The following is a 23,269-nucleotide window of genomic DNA, read 5'->3' on the forward strand; positions in this document are numbered from 1 at the left end:
TGACAACTCTGGAATAACTACCAAAAATATATAATTAAGTGCTTTTCATCCTGTAAATAACATGAACTTCTTCAGATACAAACCAATTCAATACATTACAATTTAAATATCCCCCATCACACATCACATGATATCCAACATTCTCCTTAAAGGAACAGTCATAATACATTAAAAAGCAAAAAATTAACACACATTACCCAAACCAAAATTAATCACTATATATAAAAATGTATACAAAATAACATATAAAATACAAGTATCAAATCCCACCTATCCAAACATTTCAATTTTAACAAACAATAAATAGAACATAAATCATTCAATCCTGGATAATTATATGCATTTAAACGTATTTGATATAATAATTCCAATTTGTCTAAATAACATGAACGAACGATCAAAGGACAAAACCACCACTGTAACAGATACAAGCATGCAAAATCTGAAGGTAATGCTACTCAGTGCTATAAGTCTAAATCTCAAAATGCACTCTATCAAAGCACTCCTAAAAATGGAGGACATCGATATCTGTGCAGTAACTGAGACCTGGCTCAAGGCTCCAGGGAGCACCCCTGCAATACCAGGCTACAACTCTTACCACGCTTTTCGGCCACTAAACCAAGACCAAAACACTAAAGGTGGAGGAGTGTCCATATTCCCAAGGATATTCACACCTCCAGGCTAGTTGCCCAACACAATGCATCTGAAATTCTCCAGGTGCAACTAACACTAGGTAAGGCTGCAATCCAAATTGTAGCTTGCTACAGATCCCCCACCACGCCCCAAGATTCTCACTACACCTTTCTAAACATACTGGAAAATATTAAGATACAACCAAACACCCTAATACCAGGTGATTTCAACTACCCTGCCATTAACTGGGAAAACTACTTGGGTAACAACACCTTTTCCCAACGGTTCCTGGAATTCATAAATTCCAACACCCTGGATCAACTAATCCATTGTACCACCAGGGGCTCCAATATCCTAGACCTGGTCATTACCAACACGGGAGACAGATGTTCCACACCAGTGGTCACCCCTTCATTAGTCAGGTCTGACTATAAGAAAATCACCCTTGACATCCACACCCCCCCCCCCAGTAAGGAAACCTCTGTAAAAAAAAAAAAAAAAAAAAACCGTCTCCAAAGCCAACTTCATGCTACTGAAGTCAGAAGTGACAAACTTCATGACACCCATGCAGACAAGATCTTAAAGTTTGACTGCTGAATCCTACATTAAGGCACTGTACGAGCACATCCACTCGTGCATGAATCGTGCCATTCTAAATACAACCAAGATGCTCTCCTCCAAAAAAAGGAAGTCAACCTGGTGGTCCCCTGCCATAAACAAACTATACAACAGAAGGAAGAAACTGTTGCAGAAAAGAAGAAAATCCCAGGATGCAAAAAACTCCCTTACCAGCCTCAGTAAGAAGCTGAGATCCCTCTTAAATCCTCCAAAGCTAGTTACCAAAATAAAATTGCCAAAGATTCCAAAGACAACAAGAAAGCAGTCTATATGTATGTCAAGAATCTAAGTGACAATGCTCAGCTCTGCTCTGAGCTACAACAGAATGACCTTAAATATACTAATCCCGAGGATACTGCCAATATCCTGGCAGATCGATTTAGTGCCAACTTCACCCTCTCTCACCCCCTAAAGGGCCCATCTCAATACCAAAAGATTGCCAAATTCCGGTAATCATGGCCACACAGGTAGAAAATGCACTCTCCAAAGCTAAGAATACAGCATCCATGGGACCAGATGACATCCCAGGCTGTGTATTGCATGAACTACAAAATGAACTGGCACCTCACCCAAGTTTCATGTTTAATCAGTCTCACCACAGGGTTCATGCCCACTGAGTGGCGCACAGCTGCAGTTATCCCACTCCACAAGGGGGATCCACCTTGGATCCCGGGAACTACCGTCCCATCAGTCTGATGAGTCAGATCTGCAAGGGCATGGAACGCATTATCATGGAACTTCTAAACAAAGACATTGGCAACCTTCAAACACTGGACGATACCCTGTTTGGGTTCGTGAAGGGACGATCTTGTCTCCTGAACCTGAATGACTTCTTCAAATCAGTCACCAAAGCTGTGAACAAGGGTAAGGCAGTCCACATAGCCTATCTGGACCTCACCAAGACCTTCGACATCACCCCACACACTGGAATCAAAGATAAACTTACCAAGCTGGGCAAAAATCCCTACATCACTCGATGGGTTGCCAACTGGCTTACTGACAGAACCCAGACTGTAAAAGTAGCTGACTTCAAATCCAGCTCCAGACAAGTGGAGTACCTCAGGGTTCAGTCTTGGGACCGCTCTTATTTGGCATCTACTTCTCTGAAGTACAGGCCAACACTAAGGGACTCTGGCTAACAAAGTTCGCAGATGACTGCAAACTGGGAGTCATTATTGAATCCCCACATTATGTAGATATTCTACAAAATGGCCTTACAGAAACAGATGCTTGGTGCCAGAGCCATGGGCTCAAGCTTAATGCCAAGAAATGTATAGTTATTCCCTTTGGGAAAAAAACATGTACCCATGAATTACCACATAGGTGGCAGTACACTAAACACCGAAAGTGTGAGGAGACTTAGGGACACAGGTGGACAGTGGTCTCACCTTCGATAACCACATCGCCACAACAGTCAGGAAATCCTTCTATGTGTTCACACCTCATCACTAAGGGCTTTTCATCCAGAAAAAAGGAGGTCATTGTCCCACTGTACTCATCCCTCATTAGACCCATTACAGAGTACAACGACCTGTTTCGTATGCATCTCAAGACATCTGCAACAGCTGGAAAGGCCGCAGAAATACCTCACTAAAAGAATCACAGGCCTAAAGCAGATGCCCTATACTGACTGTCTAAAAAAACTCCAGCTATACTCTGTGGCATATCGTCTACTCAGGCGATCTCTGCTTAACATACAACGTCATGTCTAACCCTGAGCTGTTGGACATGCTCCACTTAAAGAAATCTAAATCCCTCAGAGCCACATGCTCCAGGGATCAAAACCTTGTCATCACAATGAACAAAACATGGTGGAGGGATAGGTTCCTGAACCAGAGACTCCCCATACTCTGGAATAGACTGCCCATACATGTCAAGCAGAGTGCCTCCTTGCCCCACTTCAAAAGGAACCTTGACAATTGGATGGGAGATAGGAAACTCACCCCAGGGATCATGTCAGTCACACTGCTAGACAGGGGTCCAGAGAAGTAAGTATTGTGGGAAGAAATATCCAGGGAATTATTATGGCTAGGCTTGTATAGGCCCCTAGGGTCGATAGCCTAGTACCAACCTATGAACCTATAAAATGGCTACCCCTTATATCGTATTCAAGCTGGTCAATTACACAAAATTTAAAAGAATGATCTTGGTTACTAGCGAGATGTCTAGCTAAAGCATTATCGAGTTTTCTCTTATTAATGCTATAAAGGTGTTCATAAACTCATTTTCTTAGTTTCTCTTGGGTCTTGCCAACATAAAAACTGGCATTTGGCTAAGTAAACAACCATCTTGGAATTACAATTAAATCTCTGGGTAGTGCTGAACCTCCTGTTATCTATATTAAATGTTTTCCTATTTCCATATACTTGCAATAAGGGCTTACTTCACATTTGAACATGCCAGGATACCTAGATAGAACCTTACCCTTGTATTCCAAATGTTTTTAAAGTTTGGTCCTCTCTTAAACACAAACTTTGGGTGATCCCCTATCTTTTCTCTGATGCTCAAATCATCAGTTAATAAGCACCACTTCTTAGGCAATTTTTATCAAATTAGTAGAGTCAAGGCTAAAAGGTGTAATAAACATAACACTCAAGTTGGTCGAAGTAATATGTCCTTCATTCTGAAGGTCATTGGTAACATTGTCAACACCATGACAACTACTTAAAATAGGTTTATAGTACCCCATATTCCTTTTAAAAATAATCTCTCTGACCAATTCATCCAATATGTCAGGGGGTACCCATGTCTACTAAATATATTCCTTAAATTAACTTCCACCAAAAATTTTTCCGCTAGGGATACCATCTTAGCCGTCCGAACTAATTGCCCCTTAACTACTGAATGTTTCTGGTGAAACGGTTGGTCACTTGAAAAATGTAGGAAGGCATTCAAGTAGGTATTTTTCCTATCATTAAAATCAGCAGATGGTTACTTCTGGCTTGTTGACAGAGAAGGATAAAGCCAACTGTGACCCAGAGTTCAATTAGTGGCTCAGGTACTAGAACAGCCATGGAGAAGAAATGACAGGCTACAACTTGCCCATCTGGGGTGGAGAGTTTAGTGGTTCCCAGATAGCTTTCTGCTATTGATGTGCTTTGTGAAAATGCCTGAAGCACAGAAAGCAGGTGACAGTTTTGGGAAAAGATATGAAATATTGCTATCCAAGCCATTTATGGTATTATTATTCTGTGCAACTGAAGGACCATACAAGCACACATGAAGACAATGACGGTCCTTTTGGTGATGCAGGTGTGTATGTCACCAGCACAGGTGGGGTTACGCCCATAAAAATAAAAAGTCCTCATAGCTTACATCCTAAATGATCAAACATTCTTGGGGGGGGGGGGGTGGAGGATGCACAGTGTAGTTCCCACACAGGGACAAGCATGAAAGCTCCTGGAGCTCGAGTTTGACTGGGAAAACTTGTTTGTTAGTAGGCACTGGGAAAATAGCATACAGGTTCTTCTTCATTCGGCTTTTTCCCGGTTAGGGGTCGCCACAGCGGAACTCCGGTCCGCTAATGATTGGCAGCAGATTTTTATGGTGCCGAGGTGCCAGCTCGACGCTCAACCTTCAATGAAGGCACGCCTATTCACGCATGTCTTTCGAAGGCCACTTGACCGCGGGGAGGACATGCAGACTCCACACAAAAGGCACTCCAGCCAAGAATTGAATGGGAGAACCTCTTGCTGTGAGGCAAGAATGCTACTGCTGCACCACTGCGGCTTGAAGTAGCAGATGGGTAAATACATAAAAATGATTTTGGGCTGCACCAAAGAAATGCCAGTGAAATAATGGAAGTGCTCACTATACCAAAGCCTGACAACACAAATCTGACAAGAAAAGCCAGTGAAATAATGGAAGTGTTCACTACACCAAAGCCTGATAACACAAATCTGACAAGAACCATTTTCACATTAACACATCACAGTTCAATGTGAAGCTTGCATTCACAGACATGCAGAAAGCACAGAGAAGACTGTAGCCACTAGTGATTCAAAAAGGTACTACAGGATCCACTCCTAGAACTCTTGCTGTGCCCCAGCTAGGATGTGACAGACGTGACCTTCTGGATTCTCCCTGCAGGAAAGAATGACTGGCACTGAAGTGTCAAAGTGTGCCCAGAAGTGTATCCATTACTATCCAAGTAATGGCATCCCTCTGAGCAGAGTTCAGAGAAGATTTCCTCTACATTATCTATGGCTCAGGGCCTGTAACTGCAGGATGCCAAAAAACAAAAAGATCTACATCAGGCAGTCTCTAAATGGGCACACCCTGAACCAATTATCTGAGTGAGGGGACACACAAATATCCCTTTCTTTCTAGTCTTCCAGTACAATACCACTATAGTTACCATTAGCAAACCTTAAGGAATCACGTGATAAGCCAAATGACAATGCCCTGCACTCAAAAGTAAATGCTTACAAGAGGGAGTGTCAATTGATGTAGCAACCAGGAACCAGATATCCAGGTACAGGAAAACATGGAGGTTTTCATGTAAGGACTCCAGTACAATGGCCACCACCTTAGTAAACATTCAGGGGCTACAAAACAAAAACCAGTGGTCCGTACATCAGACTAAACCAAAGCTACCCTAATGCAGACTCCAGGCAATGATATGCAAGAAAGCTTCAGCCATGTCTGGTGACACCACTGAGCTCTCCTACAACGGCAGCTGCAACATGACTCCCTATAAAAACACCATTTTAAACATGGACTAGATGTGCACATGAAAATCAGAAAGGTACAAATAGGATTGCGTCTCTTATCCCCTTTGGAACTAGAAGAATGGCAGAAATCAAACTCTTCTTATTTTCAAAGACAGAGATAGCTTCTAAGGCCCCTCTGATAAGTAGAATCTGAACCTGTCAAAGACAGCTGCAAAGGTTTTTTTGGGAGAAAAAAACCCACCAAGGTGTGGTTACATGTGATCAAACCAAAGGTCCAATGATCCAACAAGCTGGCTCTCCAATCATTGAAAAACTCTGACAAGCACCAATTTGGATCACTGATTGCAGTAGGAACTACAATGACTGATGTGACGCCGTTGCCCTGGCCCAGCAATCAAGGAGCCTCAATCCCCACCACCAACACCAGAGAGGGCGTCTCATATATGAAGTAAGGATAATAAATACACACACTAAAGTGCAATTTCCCTTAAGAGCACATCAATCCGAGGCTGGTTGCTCCCTTGCTCTCCAGGTCCCCAATAAGACTACCCACTGGCACAGCTATAGGGTCCAGATCTCAGCCTAGTGGGCAAGCTAAAACCTCTAGCACCCTCCCTGTCCAACCAGTGCTTCGTGTCCCTGCCCAAGTAGCTGACTGACACACACACACCCACACACTTTGAGAAGAGTTTATACAACCACACAGACACTCGTGAGGAAGCCTGGCAAAGGTTCTCCACCTGTGCCTCCTTTTCACAGACTATACGGTAGTACCCTGCCACCACCCACTAATAATTATCAGCTACTCAAAGGCCCTTAAAAGGGTATCCAATTATTACTGTGCAATATTATTATCCAACTGGTAGTATAACTAAACAGTCAAGGCTTATTAGAGTGACTTGTTACAGTAATCACTATAAATATGCAATGTACTCTAGAGCTTAAATTATCTCTACACAAAAGAGCCATAGTTAAAAGGTTTTAAAATATTTAAAATAATAAATAATAAAAACACAAGAGACAATACTTCTTACTACCCAGTGCTAGTCAAGAGTTTTGAGATCACAGAAAAGTACTTAAAATAATTCAGCAGTACAGCTCTGGCATCACAGAAAAACACTTGATTTAATCTTTCTAGTTTCTAGCTATTTCTAAGAGAAACACATGTCTAAGATAACTTACATAAGAAAACAGGCTGAGTGCTGATGAGTTGGATGGTCAAGACAAAAATGCTTAATCCTCTCTGGTTCTCTCTGTTTAAATTGAAATTGCAGTTCTGATTCACATTACATCATTCTTCACATGTTCCTGGGGTTCCCAGGCTACACATTAACTACATTTACATTTTTAACATCTTCTTTTGTCATCTTGCAGCTGGTCAGGAAGCATAGCAATAAAAATACATCTGCATGTTTGAATCTAGCAATTTAACTCTTGGTTAAAACATTTGAATGAATGTATTCATCTAGCCAGGCTGCAGCCGACTTTTGATCAAAGGGTCACAACATGCTTTTACTGGATCAGTAGAGTGCATTGTTGTCACATTTTTTCCAGTTCCACATGTAACACTATTTCTTTACATTTAAGACAACAAGCTGTAGTTTACATTCATATTTACAGATGACAGAATTATCTATAAAATTCTATCTGGCTAGGCTGGCAGCCTTCACGAATCTTCACCCAATCTTCAGAACTGAGTCAAAGGATTCACCTTCTAGGGGATTTAGCTCGTACAGTCAGATGTAGCAACACAAATGGATACTTGGGAGGACCTTTTTAATCTGTGAGCGGCAATGGTAATATTAGAAGTGGAGGTCAAAGAGATCATTTGCAGCAGTAAAGTACAGATAATTTCTTTTCGAGGTACTCAAGCAAATTGTAGAAAGCCTCCCTACAAATAACTCATCTAAAAGAGACATCCAGGATGGCCTTCCAAGGCTTACATTGTGTGATAGGTACCAAACTGGTTGTCGGACAGAATCCATGTGACTGCAGTAGCAGGTGCCCCTTCTGAAAGCAAAACAGTTGCCACTGGTATACCACAGAGCTCAGTTTTGGACCCTCTCCTATTTGACATTTACTTTTCACATCTTCAAGCCAGCACTTATGGCCTACGGTTAATAAGTTTAAATACCACCATCGAATTTACCATCATCTGCAATCTTCAACTTACTCAAAATTGCTCCAAAATGGCTTAGACCATGTTAACACTGGTGCAAAGACAATGGCCTCAAATTAAAAAAAAAGTACAGCATAGCTAATTTTGGTAAATAAAACAGTTTTTTCTTACTGTATAACACAAGCACTCATCCAGACACTGATGTAGGTACTCTTGTTGATGATTCCTTATCAATTGACCATCATGTCTCCACAGTAGTTTGGAAAGCTTTTCGTCTGGCCCATCTGATTTCCAGAGTCAACTCCACTAGATCTAAATAAGTCTTAATTCCCCTTTACTCATATTTTATCTGTCCCATTACTGAATAGAACTCACTTTTTGGCATGAATTTATCTGAACATATCACACAACTTGAGAGACCTCAAAGATTCATAACTAAAAAGATCAGGGACCTCAAAAATCTTAGTTATCAAAAAGGACTGGCAGCCCTTTTTCTGTACTCAGCTACTTACAGACTCCTCCATGAAAATCTGTGTCTAGCCTGTTGTGCCTTGAAAGATCTAACCCTATTTGATGTCCTATACCTCTGCAGAACTAATGTTACATCAAATACTTGGTTAAAAGAACTAAACATTCATCAGCGGTTAAGTAAGGCATTTTGGCGTGATACTTTCTTACCCTAACTTTCACTACATGTCAAGCAGAGCAGCACCCTTGCCACCGTCAAGGTAAACCTAGATAACTGGATGGGCAGCCTCAAATTCTCTCTCAGTCTATTTTCTCTTACCCTCCTTGAGGTTATAGGGAATATGTGAATAGTTTTATTTATTTTGTTGGCTAGGCTTGAAACAGTCTGCAGAATGATTTCCTAGTTCGTACCTATGAACCTAAGAGCAGCCTCAAACATGCCTATAATTAAAATGTACATCGCAAATCCTCCCTAGCCACAGAATTAGTGGAAAGAAAATGAAGTCACAAGTAAGCCCACTATAGAAACAAGCGAAAGGGTCAGTTTATACTTGACTACAAAATCAGGGGAGAGCCAAAAGTTGTTGTTCCCCCAAAGTCCAATCCATTACGGATGAATGAAATATGGACAAGTGAGACAAACCACGAGACTTAACACAGCAACTTTTGCCATCCTTCTACAAAGTATTACGTTTTTATCAGGCGGGGGAGGGTAGGCAGGAAATGTAGTTATCTGTGGAACCTATACTACACTATAGAGGGTTCAAGAAGAGAGCACCATTAAATTTTATACAGGATCTTACTCCACTCAGCATGGGGTATTAATGAGGGAATTTACTTCTTTAAGTAAAAGTAGTGTTCAGATGTGTCCAGGAATGAAACAAGATCCTCCTCCTTCTCAAAGCAATCTTTAAAGTACTTATAAAAAGAAGGTAAGGAGACCATCAGACAATTCAGTCAGCAATTCATCAGACAAAACACTTCCCCAAAAATAGTCTCACCTGAGGGGGTGCTACAAGGAGATGATGTTACACTGTACTAGTTGTCTCAGAAGTGGGGCGCGGTGGTGCGGCAGTCAGCATTGTTGCCTCACAGCAAGAGGTTCTCCCTTCGATTCTCAGGTGGAGCGCCTTCTGTGTGGAGTCTGCATGTATTCCCCGCTGTAGAGTAACATCTAAAGACATGCAGGTAGGTGCGTGAATGGGTGTGCCTTTTTTGAAGGTTGGGCATCGGGCTGGCAACTTGGCACCGCAAAAATCCACTGCCAATCATTAGCAGACCAGAGATCCGCTGTGGATACCCCTTAACTGTGAAAAGCTGAAAGAAAACACTAGTTGTCTCAGACATGAAAGACTTCAGATCTGCAAAATCCTTTACCCAAGGCAGCCAGGGGAAAATGAGAATGTACTCTAAATCACAGCCTTTTTGTAAGTCGGATTGTCCTCAGCCAGTAAGTGTTGGGTCAAATGTAGACTGGACTAGTAAAGAGGTGAGACAGTGGGACAATTCTGCTTAAACATGTATCTGCTTAAGGTAAACAGGCAAGGGGGAGGCCTATAGGGATTCTGACACCAGTATCAGCCAATATGTCCAAAGAATGTGTACCTACAATCATGAGAACAAGTTCTTCCATACATCAAAAACAAGTGATGCAAAGGGTCTGAACTGCAAAACCTTAGAGAAGGAGGTACCTGTCAATCTCTTTCTCAGACTGATCAATGAAGCCCTCCTGGAATTCAATCTCTGTCACAAGTGCAATCACACAACACCTGCCAGAGGACCTCAGGGACTGCCAATCAGGTTTAGGCCAGCCGCGGAGAATCTGTGGTCATTTTAGGTTTATGAGCTATGCTGCTACCCAAGGATGCACCCCACCAAAGTGCCTGTGGGGACTGGACATCTCTCAGGTCCCTTATCCTATGCCAGGGTGTAGACTGGTGCAAAAGCTTGATTAGTCAGTCATTTGCAAAACCTACAAGAACGTCCCATGTATGGACTTCATTCCAAGAAGATTATGACCAATCTCTTCCCTCTGTGTGCTTTATCTTTTAGCAGTGCTGTAGCAGTGGCTTGGGACTGAGAAAGGCACCCTTCTGCTAGTCCCACTACCAAGAACTATCATAGTATGAGACAAGCTAGGCCTACAGCTGTTCCTTCCTTTGCCTTCCTGTAGCGAGGAAGTAACACTAGTACATACAGCAATGATTTATTTCATGACAGCTGTGCCACTAATGCCCTTTGTTCATGAAATAGCAGCCATATGAAGAACCCGGTGACTTATATTTTTTCTAAGCACCAAACACTGAACTTTTTCACAATGAAGATTAAGATAAAGATCGAAACTCTGCATGCAACTGGGGAAAGAAATTCTAGTGCAGGAGTGAAGCATTTTTTCTTGACCTGGCACATAATGCTGTAGAGTGCACAGAGCTTTGAAGTGAAAAAATAAAAAATAACAGATGACTCGAGAAGGAAAGATGGCAACAGTTCACCCACTGTGGAATACTCCCAATGTTAAATCTTGTGACACTGCCTAATTTTCCTCTACGGAAGGCAGTGAACACACTGCTCACCCACCAAAGGCAGGTACACTATTGAGCCAGCCAGTCAGTTCTTTCACTTAAAGGTAAATCGGGGTTTTGAAGTTAAAATAAATTAGATGAATGCAGTTTAGAAAAAAAAAAACATGTTACAATGTCGATGCAGAAAGGCCAGCAAAACTAGTGAGTGCATTACACAAAGATGAAAAGAGACACAAGATCATCATTTTCTATATTAAAAAATATAAGTACAAGCTACAGTTAAAGCCATAATTACAGAAAAAGCTAAGAGAAGTGTCTACATGTAAACTTCAAAAACAGTATTAATTAAAGACCATTTTTAGGGTGGTGCTAATTTAAGGAGAAAGAAAAACACTGACCCTTGTCTGGAGATTGAACCCAGGACTACATTGTGTGGTCATTACTGCCACTGGACCAACAAGGAGTCTCTTGGATAGTTACGTACTTGTTTTCTCTCATCACCAACTGTTTCTCCTTTCAGCTGAGAAACCACCAAGATAGTGACTTTAACCAAGCATATAATGCAGTACCAATTAGCCTAGAAATACATTAACTGAAGGAGAAAAGGAAAACACTGACCCTTGTTTGGGCATTGAAGATTAATGCTATGAGTTAAAGAACTTCATCTGTACTTCTGGGTTTAAATCTGTCAGTTTCCATTTGCCTACTGTGCAAGTGTTGACAGGCTGCTGTTGAAAAGAGCCAATTATGCTTAGTGGGTTTAATTTATTAAGAAATTAAAAAATATTGTGGAATAATGCTCAAATAAATAACCTGTTGGATGAGACTGCACTGCCAATCAAAACAGAAAAAGTCTTGACAACTAGTTTAACAATGACAAAAACTGAAATAATTCTGAGGCTTCTGAAGTGAGTAATGCAATTTTCAAAACAGACATGTTGGCAAAAACTACTCTGGAACTGAATGTGTCAATTACTGAGGTAAGCGCTGCTCACTGGCAATAGCAGAAGACAAGAAAGCCAAAAAGAACTAAGGAAATCTGTTTCTGTATGGGAGGTGATTTACCTTATATGTGCACTCCTCCATTAATTTCACTAAGTAGAAACACAGGCAGGACAACCTTGATAAGAACAGCTTCATCAAAAAATATAATCACATCACCAGAATGCTTAAGATCTAAAGACCTGCTGACTGACACTGGCTCACAGTCTGAATGGAGCAATAACAGTTAACATGGGGTGCCAGAGTTTCTTAAAGTTAAGCATGCTCGGTAATCATTATTACTACATCATATAACAGAAGCTTTTAAATTGTATGAGACAACATTTGCTGGAGTATGTCTATGCTATACTTTAAGAAAATGAAAATAATAATTTTACACCATGTCTGTTAACTGAAAAGTTGCACCTACTATGGAAACATCTCACAGGGTAAAGCTTACCTCTTTAAGCAGCATAATTGTACGCTCTATTTCCTTTGCATTGGGAGGGGACAGAGCAGTTGCCAGCAAAGCTCTTGGTTCTCCCATGTCAAGCAACTTTACTTTCAGCACTGTGCTTCCCAGTGGACAACGCTAAAAGAATCAACAACATTCATGTTACAGCATCTGTGTGCAAAAACAGTACCTGGCTCTCTATATTTATCATTTGATGTACTAGTTCTACAAACTACACTACCCCAAAGTAAAAGACTAAGTATCAAATTGTTTTTTTCATTATTCAGTTTCATTCATAAAGCAGCAGTCACTAAATTTCCAGAACAATCTGGTTTCTTAAAGTTTTCCCAGTTTTTGTAAGATGGGGTATAGGAGGGAAAACAGGTGCCTGTGCACAACAAAAAGCCCTTCTCCCTCACTGCTATACTAAGATGAAGCAATGTATCTTCTTATCTTTCACTGCACTGCCTAATTAAGGGATTATTTATTTACTTACCATTTGTTCAGCGGTAAAGAGGATTGGTCTACTGACCCATTCCAGCCATGACCCAAGCTCAAAGAGCAGAAATACATAATGGTCTTTCAAGCAACATTATAATATACAAAAATCAGTACAGTACAAAACTCAGAACATAATACGACTGAATGCAGATTGAGTTAGCATTAAAAAATCCAGTCAGTGTGCATTATAAAAGGAAAAAAAAGATGTATACAAAAAGCAAGCAAACTTGTGCATAAAATACAGTGCAATCATACATATAAAACAAACTCCTATATACATGTGAAATATTTGCATAAAACATGTCAAATTAAGAGGCTGAGAAAAGTTTATTAAATGTATTCCAGTACTCATGACATGGGATGTTAAACTGCTTGTCATCCTAACAGCCCCACTGTAATTGGATACACTGCTCCATTATAGGAGGTTGATATACATGCAAACAGCCAGGTATCCTTTCTTCCAGAAAAAGCAAACACTGCACTAGTCATTCATGACATCAAAGCCTGCTAATACCAGACCCGTCCCCTATTTGGAACAGATGAAGATAGTCTATGGACTGGCACATAACTAGAGTGCAGACAGTGGCATTTCTGAACACTTATGCATCAGAATGGACACAGGGATAACAGAAAAGCTTCATCTAGCCACAAGCAGTCATGCTGGCCAAAATGGGCATAGCTCTAAGCAGGTCTTTAGTTAATGAGGTTCACTAACTAAGAGACTGAGCATATCCAGAAGGACCCATTTTCTCTTCACTTCCTGAGAAATACATAACAGTACATTCATTAAGCACAGCAGGTTAGTCGTCGTGCAGTCCACTGCTGTTTCTTATTTGGGCCCAAGACTTTGTCTTTGTTTAAAGGGAAAGCCCGACTGGGTAATACCCATTTTCAGTGGAGGCCTGGGGAAAAAAGCTCCATTTGCTTATACTGTATTATACTAAGCTCCAGTCAAACACAGAGTAGTTACATTTCCATTTAAACACAAACAGTAGTTACATTTATACTTTCGAAGATTTTTATAGCACTGGAAGTTACTAAAGAGAAAAAACACATACAACTTAGTGAACTGTATAGGCAGCAGTTATGTATAAAATTGTTCTATCATTTAGTAACAGGTTGAGAATATTAACTTATCAACAACTGTTAATTATGTGGACCTTAAAACAGTGAAGAAGAGATCAGAAAGGACAAAGCAGTTTACTAACTGTAGTCCAACTTCCAGGCACAATGGCAGTAGCTGAAAGACTCTAGTGGAGCAGACTACATTTCCCTACATGCACTGTACTATCTACTCAATATTATCCTTGCACTCAAGTTGCTAGAGTTCAAAATGCTGTTGCTTTGGTGGTAGGGTGACTCCAGAACCTTGGTTTTCAAGCTAAAACTGAATTAACCATCTGGTTTGGACCAACTGTAACAGAGGCACTGCATTCTTCTCTAGCCTCACCCCTGATGGTGTGGGCTGTTCGATTCTTTTTCAAACATGTTGCAGCCCTTATTTCACACCTCAGATCCAGAGAATACATACTATAGCTGTTAAAACATTATCTGGGAAACAATATATGGAGCATTTTGCACAAATGTTATGCACACCCAAAGCTGCTGGATGTCTTGAGCAGTGCGACTTTAGACAGCTGTTGACACAAGATGGGTTTTCTTTCTAGCTGGGAGTGTGTAAAAGACAGCTTGAATGATAGTGGACACATGCACTTCGCCAGCAAACATAATCCTGATCACTAGTGTTTTAGAACAGCTTGTTTGTTGTTGTTGGGGATATTTTATGGAAGACATTCTAATTAGAAATGACAGGTTTGCACTGGCTTAGAACAGATTTAAGGGAGCTAACATCTGCAGAGTATGCTACTTTATAGTTGCTGGGAATACCAGGCTTGATGAAATACACTGCTAACTGGACCTTTGTACTGAAGCTATAGACAAAAACCTGCTTCAATAATTTATGGTTAATGTGGAATTTAAATATGCTTGCCACAGTTTTTAACATCTTACTGAACGCTTTTCCATCATAGCACAAGGGATTTTTTTACATGCTGTATAGACCTTTTTTGGAAGTGCAATTGTACAAAGTTGTTGCTTTGATGTATTTATACATATTTAGAATGCAGTCTATGTGACTTGTCATCCGTCAATAGTTACTTATAGCACACAGGTAGAAGGTATACAGAAGCAGCATAACCAAAAGTTATGCCAAGAAAGACAAATGTACCACTTCTGAAGTAAAATGAGAGACTACATGCACAGCAGGTAGTTGATTCACTTTATTCTATTTAGAGGTAAATTTGAAAGGTTTTGGTTAGTCTTTTAGGATTAGTAATAGGATTTTGCTGTTAGGGTTGGAGCTTTAAGGTCAAGGGAAGAGATTTTAGGGTTATGGTCAGAATTTTAAGGTTAGGTAATGAGTTGCAGCATTAGGTTTTGGTACATTTAAATAGCATCAGTTACTTATAAAACCCCTGACATAACTCATGCCTGTATTCCGGGAATTAAAATGTGCAAGCAAGTTATACTTGCATATTATGAGTAACCAATGCCAAACTTCCTGAAGAATACCATTATTATGTGACCCCCCCCCCCCCAAAATGCAGCGTTCTGTAGTATTCCAGTACCACATCCCAACTTAACTACTATCATTTTCTATCTCTAGTTTGAAATTTGTGTGTGTGTGTGTCGGGGGGGGGGGGGGTATATTGCCAGCTGGTAACAATGCACTTCAAGCTATTATCCTTAAGAACTGAGACAGTACTCTGCTGTTAGATGAAGTCACAAGTGCCAAATGCAGTTTTGGGAAGTGTGCAACATAAGACAGTTTTATGGAATACACTGAAAAGTTGCACATTCAAAGTTTAATATTCAAGTTATGGCAGTGTAGTTTAAGAATATTTTGAATGACTGCACATGTCAGCTGGTACAGCATGGGTAGATATTACACTGTGACTTACTTGTGAAAGTTCATTGGGATAGTGAATATTTGCTATTGTAAATCTTAAAAGTATGCGTTTTCTAGTAAATTTGTCACTGCACCAACACTTATGGTTTGACTACCTGTAGAAGAGTTATATGAAAATAGTGGCATTTCTCTTTTTAATCTTTTGCAAACCTTGGAGTTAAAAATCTCTGTGCTTCTATGCATTTTATGGAATCTTGTCCTTACTATTTATTTTGGTTCAGTTTACCACACTGTACCTTTGCTAAGCTCCAGAATGAAAATTATTTCTAAGTAAAGATAATGGTAAACTGATGCAATTACTTTGATACTTTATAAATGCAGGTGGGCATTTTCCATTTTCATACTTGGTACATGAGAGAAATCAGGCAATGTCACAACTGTGTACATGTTTACTTTTCTACACTTTAGTAGCCTAAATTCTTCACAAGCCCAGAGAGACTCCTCCCTACTGTCCCCATCAGCCTCCAAAGAATTCATTAATAATATACTGATTAATATTGAAGTGGCCACTCCACAGGAAAAAAAAAACACTGTCTACCCATGAAGTGCAAGTGAGAGAGAGAATGCATTGCTACATCAAAAGAATATACTTTGCCAATGTCAAACAATTATACGTAAAAAATAAAAGATTAGGTTACATAATAAGATGGCCATTTAATAGCAAGATACATACAAGATAAAAACGGTTAGGGTGAACAGAAAACAAAATGCTGTCTATCTACAAAGGATGCAAACTAGTTGTAATACTCCAGGTGCAAAACAGTAGCAGTATATACATAGATTCATTATTTTACACCAGAATGACATATGAACAAAAGAGAATAACATCTCAAGTATCACCTGAGGTCCAGCATAAACAATCAGTGGGATGCATATGGAATTTCTGGATTAATAAAGCAATAGCTAGAGTACAAAAGGAAGACTAAGTGATGAGGGAGTGTCAATAACAGGTACCTCTCACAAAGACATGATCCTCAGTGGATCTCCAAATTACTGGAAAGATGCACAGTTCCTTCCACTGGAAGTTAAACTGTTCCTCAGTTTAGGACCTAGGATTCATAATGCACGATCTGAGGTTATGTGGCTACTGGCACATACATGAAGGGTGCGGTATTGTTAGAGTGAACGTAGAATCCAATGTGGTTGACAGAAGTAAGGTTTGATAGTGTTGTAGTACAGACTCTTTTGTGTTTCACAAACAGGAGGAGGAAAATCTGACCTTTCAAGAATAGGAAGCAAAGTTGTATTGACTTGCAGTGATGTGCAAAAGGGGGGGGGGGGGTTAAGAGAAGAATAATCCCTCCAAAATACTGTCATAGGGTTTACAGATCAAAGACCTTTCCTAGAAGAGCAGGTGAGTCCTAGAAGAGCAGGTGAGAAGTGGGAAGCTGTATTCAAATTGAAATCATAGGATACTTCTATTAGTAGCAGCTCTAACCTCAGGGCCGGTGTTAGCATTTTGGAGGCCCCTGGCAAATGTCAAGTTAGGGGCGCCCTTAGGCAGTTCCACTATACATATCACCCTGTCACTTCCACCCCTTCTAAGTAACCTTTTAGTTCATGCTACAAACCTTTAGTAGTAAGCACTGACTGATCTGTAGCTGCAATGCTCTTAAATTACAACAGACCTATGTATCAGTCTGTTGGCCCATCTCACAAAGGGGCACAAAGTTAGTGGCATTTAGTTGCAACAATGATACATTGCAGCAACTCTATGTACAGGTGTGAACTTGGGTGAAATGGCACCCTAGGCAAAAACACAGACACAAATACCATCCAGTCTTCCCTGGTTCACCACATCTTGGGCTCTCTGTGCCATGCACATTACTTTTTTCTTCCTTTTCCTCATATTTTGCCTTACTCCAGCTTTTTCAAGATGCCATAACTTCCTATATGCTCTGAAGTGCATTTTAATTTTTTTTACACAAATGTCTGTCCAATCATGACTTGAATAGAAATTAAGGAAATAAATTGCGTTGATGCTCAGCTTTAGTTTTTCTTACATCCTTCAAACACACCTTTCTTGACCAAGTAAGCGCAGTAATAATCATTTAGGAAAAAATCAGATAAGCCTGAGATATATTTTAGAGCATTTTTCCCAGCCTTTTAATCCAATGGTGACCTTAAAAAAAACACAAGAAAGAAAGAAATCTCAGACTTTTTTTTTTTTGTCTTTCATGGAAGACACAAGTTGTACCCAAGGCTTAATGTTCAAAGAAAACAAAATAGCTTACAATAAACTAACAAGCCAGTTGTTGTCTGGATACACTGGTCCTGTCTGGTAACTGCCAACCTACCTAACTCCTTCAAAAAGACCGTCTATGCATCCCTCTGATGTTAGACTGGGATGAAAGCAGAAGTTAAAATTGCCACAGTCATGTATTTCAACTGACTGCTGACATATATCATGCCTGCTCACTCCCCAACCCAAACTCTCAAAGGCAGTTACCTGTATACATGCCTGAAATGTGACTGTAAGTAAAGTGAAAAAAATGAGTACAGTACATTGCCCCTACACAAGCTCTAGTAACTTCTTTGTACACCTCTGAAGTCTGTGAGAAAAGTAAAAGAAACAATGACCACACTGTCCTCGGCCCAAACACAAGCGATAATAATCTCATGTGCACATCTCTAAGATTTGACTGTGATGAAAATTAAAGTAGTAATAACCACACAATCCCCCATAACCTAAAGTAGCTTTCTGTACACACACATCTGAGCAGGGCTGATTTTAGAACGGGTGCAGTTGAGAGCAGAGGCTATCAGCTTTATCCTAACAGGATCATATCACAGCCCTGTTAAGGTTAGAGAGTCTAATCAGAAAATTAATAAATTTTTCCTCCTCATTTTTCCCCAACCAGCAACAGCTTGCATCCAGTTATACAGTTTGGGGAGTAGGGCCCCAGAACTATTAGAAGATCCAAGTATCTGAATGTTCTGTGATATATTGTATGCATTACTTCTGAAATATAATTACTTGTTAGCTACATTTTTTTACTGACACACACACAAGCCATAGCAATATTAGTTTTGCACTTATTTCAGCAAACAGCAGCACTGGTTTTAGCACAACGGATCAGTGACTTCCATTTAGCAGTCAAACAGCAGCAGGGGAAAGTCACTTTAATTTACATCAGTGAAGAGTAACACATACCTGTCACTGTCTTGATTTCACAGACCTTCCCTGATTTTTCTCATAATTTTGTTCTGTCCTTTGTAAAAAGTTTGATTTGCTTATAAGTCATTCAGGATTACAGACGGTCAAATAAATCCAGACATCAAAGTTTTATACTTATTGTCCAAAAATGCATTTGATGCAAAAAGGTGTTATACTATTAACTTTTTAATTGAATTATAATAATGTATAAAACTTGTTACTGATTTTGAGCCTTTATTCTGCTATTATTGGTACTGCACTGAATTCTTCTGTGAAGAAGTTGAAAGTTTTAGTATCTGGTGTTCGGCCACTGTTTACAGAACTCTCTGAAACAGAGAGCCATCCCAGAAGATCAAAAGCATCAACTTTTCTTAAAATTCATGGTTTGCACTAAGATCAATCACTCTGGGCTGCTGATCTCTCTAGTGCTTACCTTGTGTATGCTCATTATCAGCTTTATCCTAACAGGGTCGTATTACAGACCAGTTCAAGTTAAAGAGCATAATCAGAAAAATTAATGTATTTTGTCTCCTCATTTTTCCCCAACCAGCAGCAGCTTTTGTGGGGCCCCCACACAGTCAAGAATGATTAAGGAGGACCCCTTGCAGCTACAGGTATTTCAAGTACCTAAAGCTCGCTATGTTGTAAAATACTTAATGGAATTGTGAAGCCTGTTGCCTGATAAAATAGTGTTATTATAACAAAAGATATCTTTGAATTTTAAAGGAAACATAAATAAGAGTTATTACCCAGCTGGTTTATTAAGTACACAAGATTGCTGTACTACCATTTGTTGGTTTGACAGACATGTTACAAAATACCAAGATAAGATAACTTGCTGTGGTTGGGGGCTGCCCAGGAACAGGGGGCTCCCAGCGACCGCAGGGTTCGCTGGTGCCTAAAGCTGGCGATTGTCTAACCCATACTGTGAGGAATATTAAGATTCTTTGCTAAGCATTTAATGCTCTACTGATCTGTGCCCCTTAGAACTAGGTTACCTGTCTAGTGAAATTCTGAGTTACTAAAAGGTGGCATCAACTTCCATGTTAATGTAGAAATGTTTATGCTGGCTTCAAAGGGTTTCAGGACAAAGTAAATCCAAGACCTAGGACAAAGATACCACTCCACAAAATGATTTGATTGGATGTTAAAAGGTTTAAATTGACTATTTTTTGGAAGATATTTAGTCCAAAGACATGATCTGAGCATTGTGAAAGCGTGTACTCATTTTTTGTTATTAAAGACGGTTCTTTTTAGCTGTGGTGGTTCGGTTCTTTTTCAGTTTTCGAGTTTGGCCAAAGAGTTTCAAGACCAGCAAAAAAGAAAACATTTTGTTTTCCGGCATATCAGAATAAAATTTTTCCCCCTGTGGCACCAGCGAATAGCAGACTCAAATCAGACTGTATATAAAAAGACAGACATGTAAAAGGGGGAGGGCTCTAAACAGAACTTGACATTTAGCATAAAACATGTTAGAGGTACGCAAACAGGGATATCAACAAAACATGATGCAAGTATGCAAGGAGAGATATCAGCACAGTGCTTTTGAGGGTTCCAAGCAAACAACCTTAAGTAATCCCAGAAGTTGATGCGAATGCTCTTATTTTACTCTAAAATGTAGTTCAACTAGAGAGTTTTGAAGTCATGTGATGAGTGAATGGGTTTACAGTTGTTTGAGTATAATGCAATGAGTAAACAAGGACTACAGTAGTTGGCAGTTTCAATGGCCTTAAATAAAAAAGTGTTCTGGTAAGCTGAGCACTATATCACAGGAAATCAGAATAGTTTCAGCTAGAGAAAGTAAGAGTTACTTTGCTGTGGTGTTTTGTGAAACTAAGCTGAAGGAAGGAAAGAAGATCATTATAAAAATTCAAACAATTAGAAGTTATGTACTCACCATAACTCCATATTTGTGTTGTCCAGTTTCATTATGCATCAAAAATTGGTCATCGGATCCATCCTCAGATCCAAGCATGCCATTTCTCAGACATACGATCCGAGCCTTAAACTCCCCCTTTCCCATAATGCCTCACTCCGCAACAAATCCTCAGACTGACTTTGCTGCCCTAATAATAAGGTGGACATCCCACAATAAAACAGAAACAAAAGTCCTACTGGAGTCCAAACTAGGAGCCAGTGCATTCCTTAGTTTTCTAGGTTACTCTCAGCTGCACAAGGAAGAGGGAAGGAGGGCAGGAAGTGATGCATAATGAAATTGGACAACACAGATACCAAGTTATGGTAAGTACATACCTTCTAATCTGGTATTGTCTATTTCATTATGCATCAAGAATGAGTCAGAGTCCCCAGCTATGCAAACCCTGGGATGACCTCAAGGAAGGATATGCCTCAGCACTGCATAACCAAAGGATGCCCTGTTCCTGGAAATAATGTCCAACTTGTAACGAGATATAAAGGTATGAGCTGTGGACCAAGTAGCTGCAGCACAGATCTCATCAAATGGAGTTCTAATAGAAAAGGCTGAAGAGGTTGACAGATCTATTTGAGTGAGCTCTAACCAGATGGGGAAGTAGTTTGCCTTGTTGGGAATAAACTGTAGAGATACCTTGGCAAGGTGGATTAGGGAATGTAACCTTAGAGGCTGCTTGTTCTAATCTGTTAGGTAAAACGGCAATGAACAATTGTTCTGACTTCCTATGAGGCCTAGTCCTATGTAAGTAGGAGTCTGTGAACGTCCAAAAATGTAAGACATATTCACCTTTGTTAGAATAATTAGGAAAGAACACAAGTAAATAAATGGTCTGATTCATGCTGACCACCAAAGCAACCTTTGGAATAAAGGAAGGATTTGTTCTGACAGAAACTCTATCCTTGAAGAAGATTATGTACAGAGGTTTACAAGAAAGACAGAGCCTGCAATTCCAAAACTCCCTTGGCTGACGTGATAGCCACAAGGAAGTTAGTCTTTCAAGATAAGTACTTCAGCTCGCAAGAACTAGCAGGTTTGAAGGGTTTTTGGGTGAGACCTTGTAAAACTAAAGTAAGATCCCAAGGTGGAAAAGGATCCTTGATTGGACGTCCTCGGGTGAAAAACTCATTTTAAGAAACAAACTTTCCAAAATTTGGAAGACAAAAGGATAGAGGAAGAACCAACTCCCTTTCTCAACATGAAAGTTAGTGATGGCTGGAAGCTGTACCTTAAATGTGGAAAAATTTCCTCCCTCATGAAAAAGAGAGCTAAAAAAATTAGGACATCCAAGACTGAGGCAGAAAAGGGATCTATATTCCTCTGTGACGCCAAGATGAAAGCCTTTTCCATTTGCTACGATATACCTTCTTGGTGGACTTTTTTGGGAAGAGAGAATAATGTCAAGGACAGGAGAGGAAAGCCTGAACTTTACCAAAATTACTGGAAGTGGAGAAACCAAGCAGCAAGTTTGAGGGATTTGTCTGGGATCCCATATCCATGGAAGATATTTATTGTGAGACCACAGAAAGGGGAACTATACTCGATGAGGCCAATGGGGGGCACTGAGGATTAGATTGGTCTTCAACCTGCTGTCTTTCTGTAGGACTTTGGGTATCAGACGGATCGGAGGAAAAGCATACAAGAGACCTGGGGGCCAATCATGGACCAGAGCGCCCCTGGATAATTCCCCCTTCGGGCGGGGTTCAGCATGAAGTACCTGCTGCATTTGTTGTTCATGGGAAGGGACAAAAATATCACTGCAAGGTTGGCCCCAGCCACTGAAAGTCTTGGCCACTACTGACTGGTTCAGGGACCACTCAGAAGGACCAAAACTGCTGCCTCCAAACTGGAAAAACAGGAATACTCTTCAAAAAACACAGAGCACTGCTGTAGCTGCCAAGTTTTCTTTATTAACACATTCTGGTACCTCAGCCCCACCGGCCTTCACTCATGAGGACTCCTAATAGACTTGTTCAGTTTGTCCTCCAGGATGTTGGATTCTCTCAGGATATGCGTTGCAATAGGAAACCGGTTGGAAGCAATCGGCCTTTCCCAAACTCTCATACCCTCTCTTCAGAGTAGGTAAGATCGGGATCCCCCTGTGCTTGTTGATGTACCATACTACTGACATATCATCCATCAAGATTGCAATCATCCCCAGAGGGAGGCAGTCCTGAAAGACTTGCAATGTGAGGGGGGACCCGCTCTCATCTCTAGGAAGTTTATGTGCAATTTGGTCTCTATG

At 40.3% G+C, this 23,269-nt stretch overlaps 1 protein-coding gene across 1 annotated transcript in view; it reads right to left on the bottom strand.

The window, feature by feature from the left end:
• The window catches only part of TDRD9 (tudor domain containing 9), a 2,841,455-nt gene that overhangs the window by 2,007,781 nt on the left and 810,405 nt on the right, over positions 1 to 23,269 (bottom strand). The window contains exon 15 of the mRNA XM_044074496.1: positions 12,475 to 12,606. Within this exon, the coding sequence (XP_043930431.1) occupies positions 12,475 to 12,606 (132 nt within the window). The remainder of the gene's footprint in view (positions 1 to 12,474; positions 12,607 to 23,269) is intronic.

Source organism: Protopterus annectens, chromosome 6.part0 (genome assembly GCF_019279795.1).
Source record: "Protopterus annectens isolate FY-2018-M chromosome 6.part0, PAN1.0, whole genome shotgun sequence".
In the NCBI taxonomy this organism is placed as follows: Eukaryota; Metazoa; Chordata; order Ceratodontiformes; family Protopteridae; genus Protopterus; species Protopterus annectens.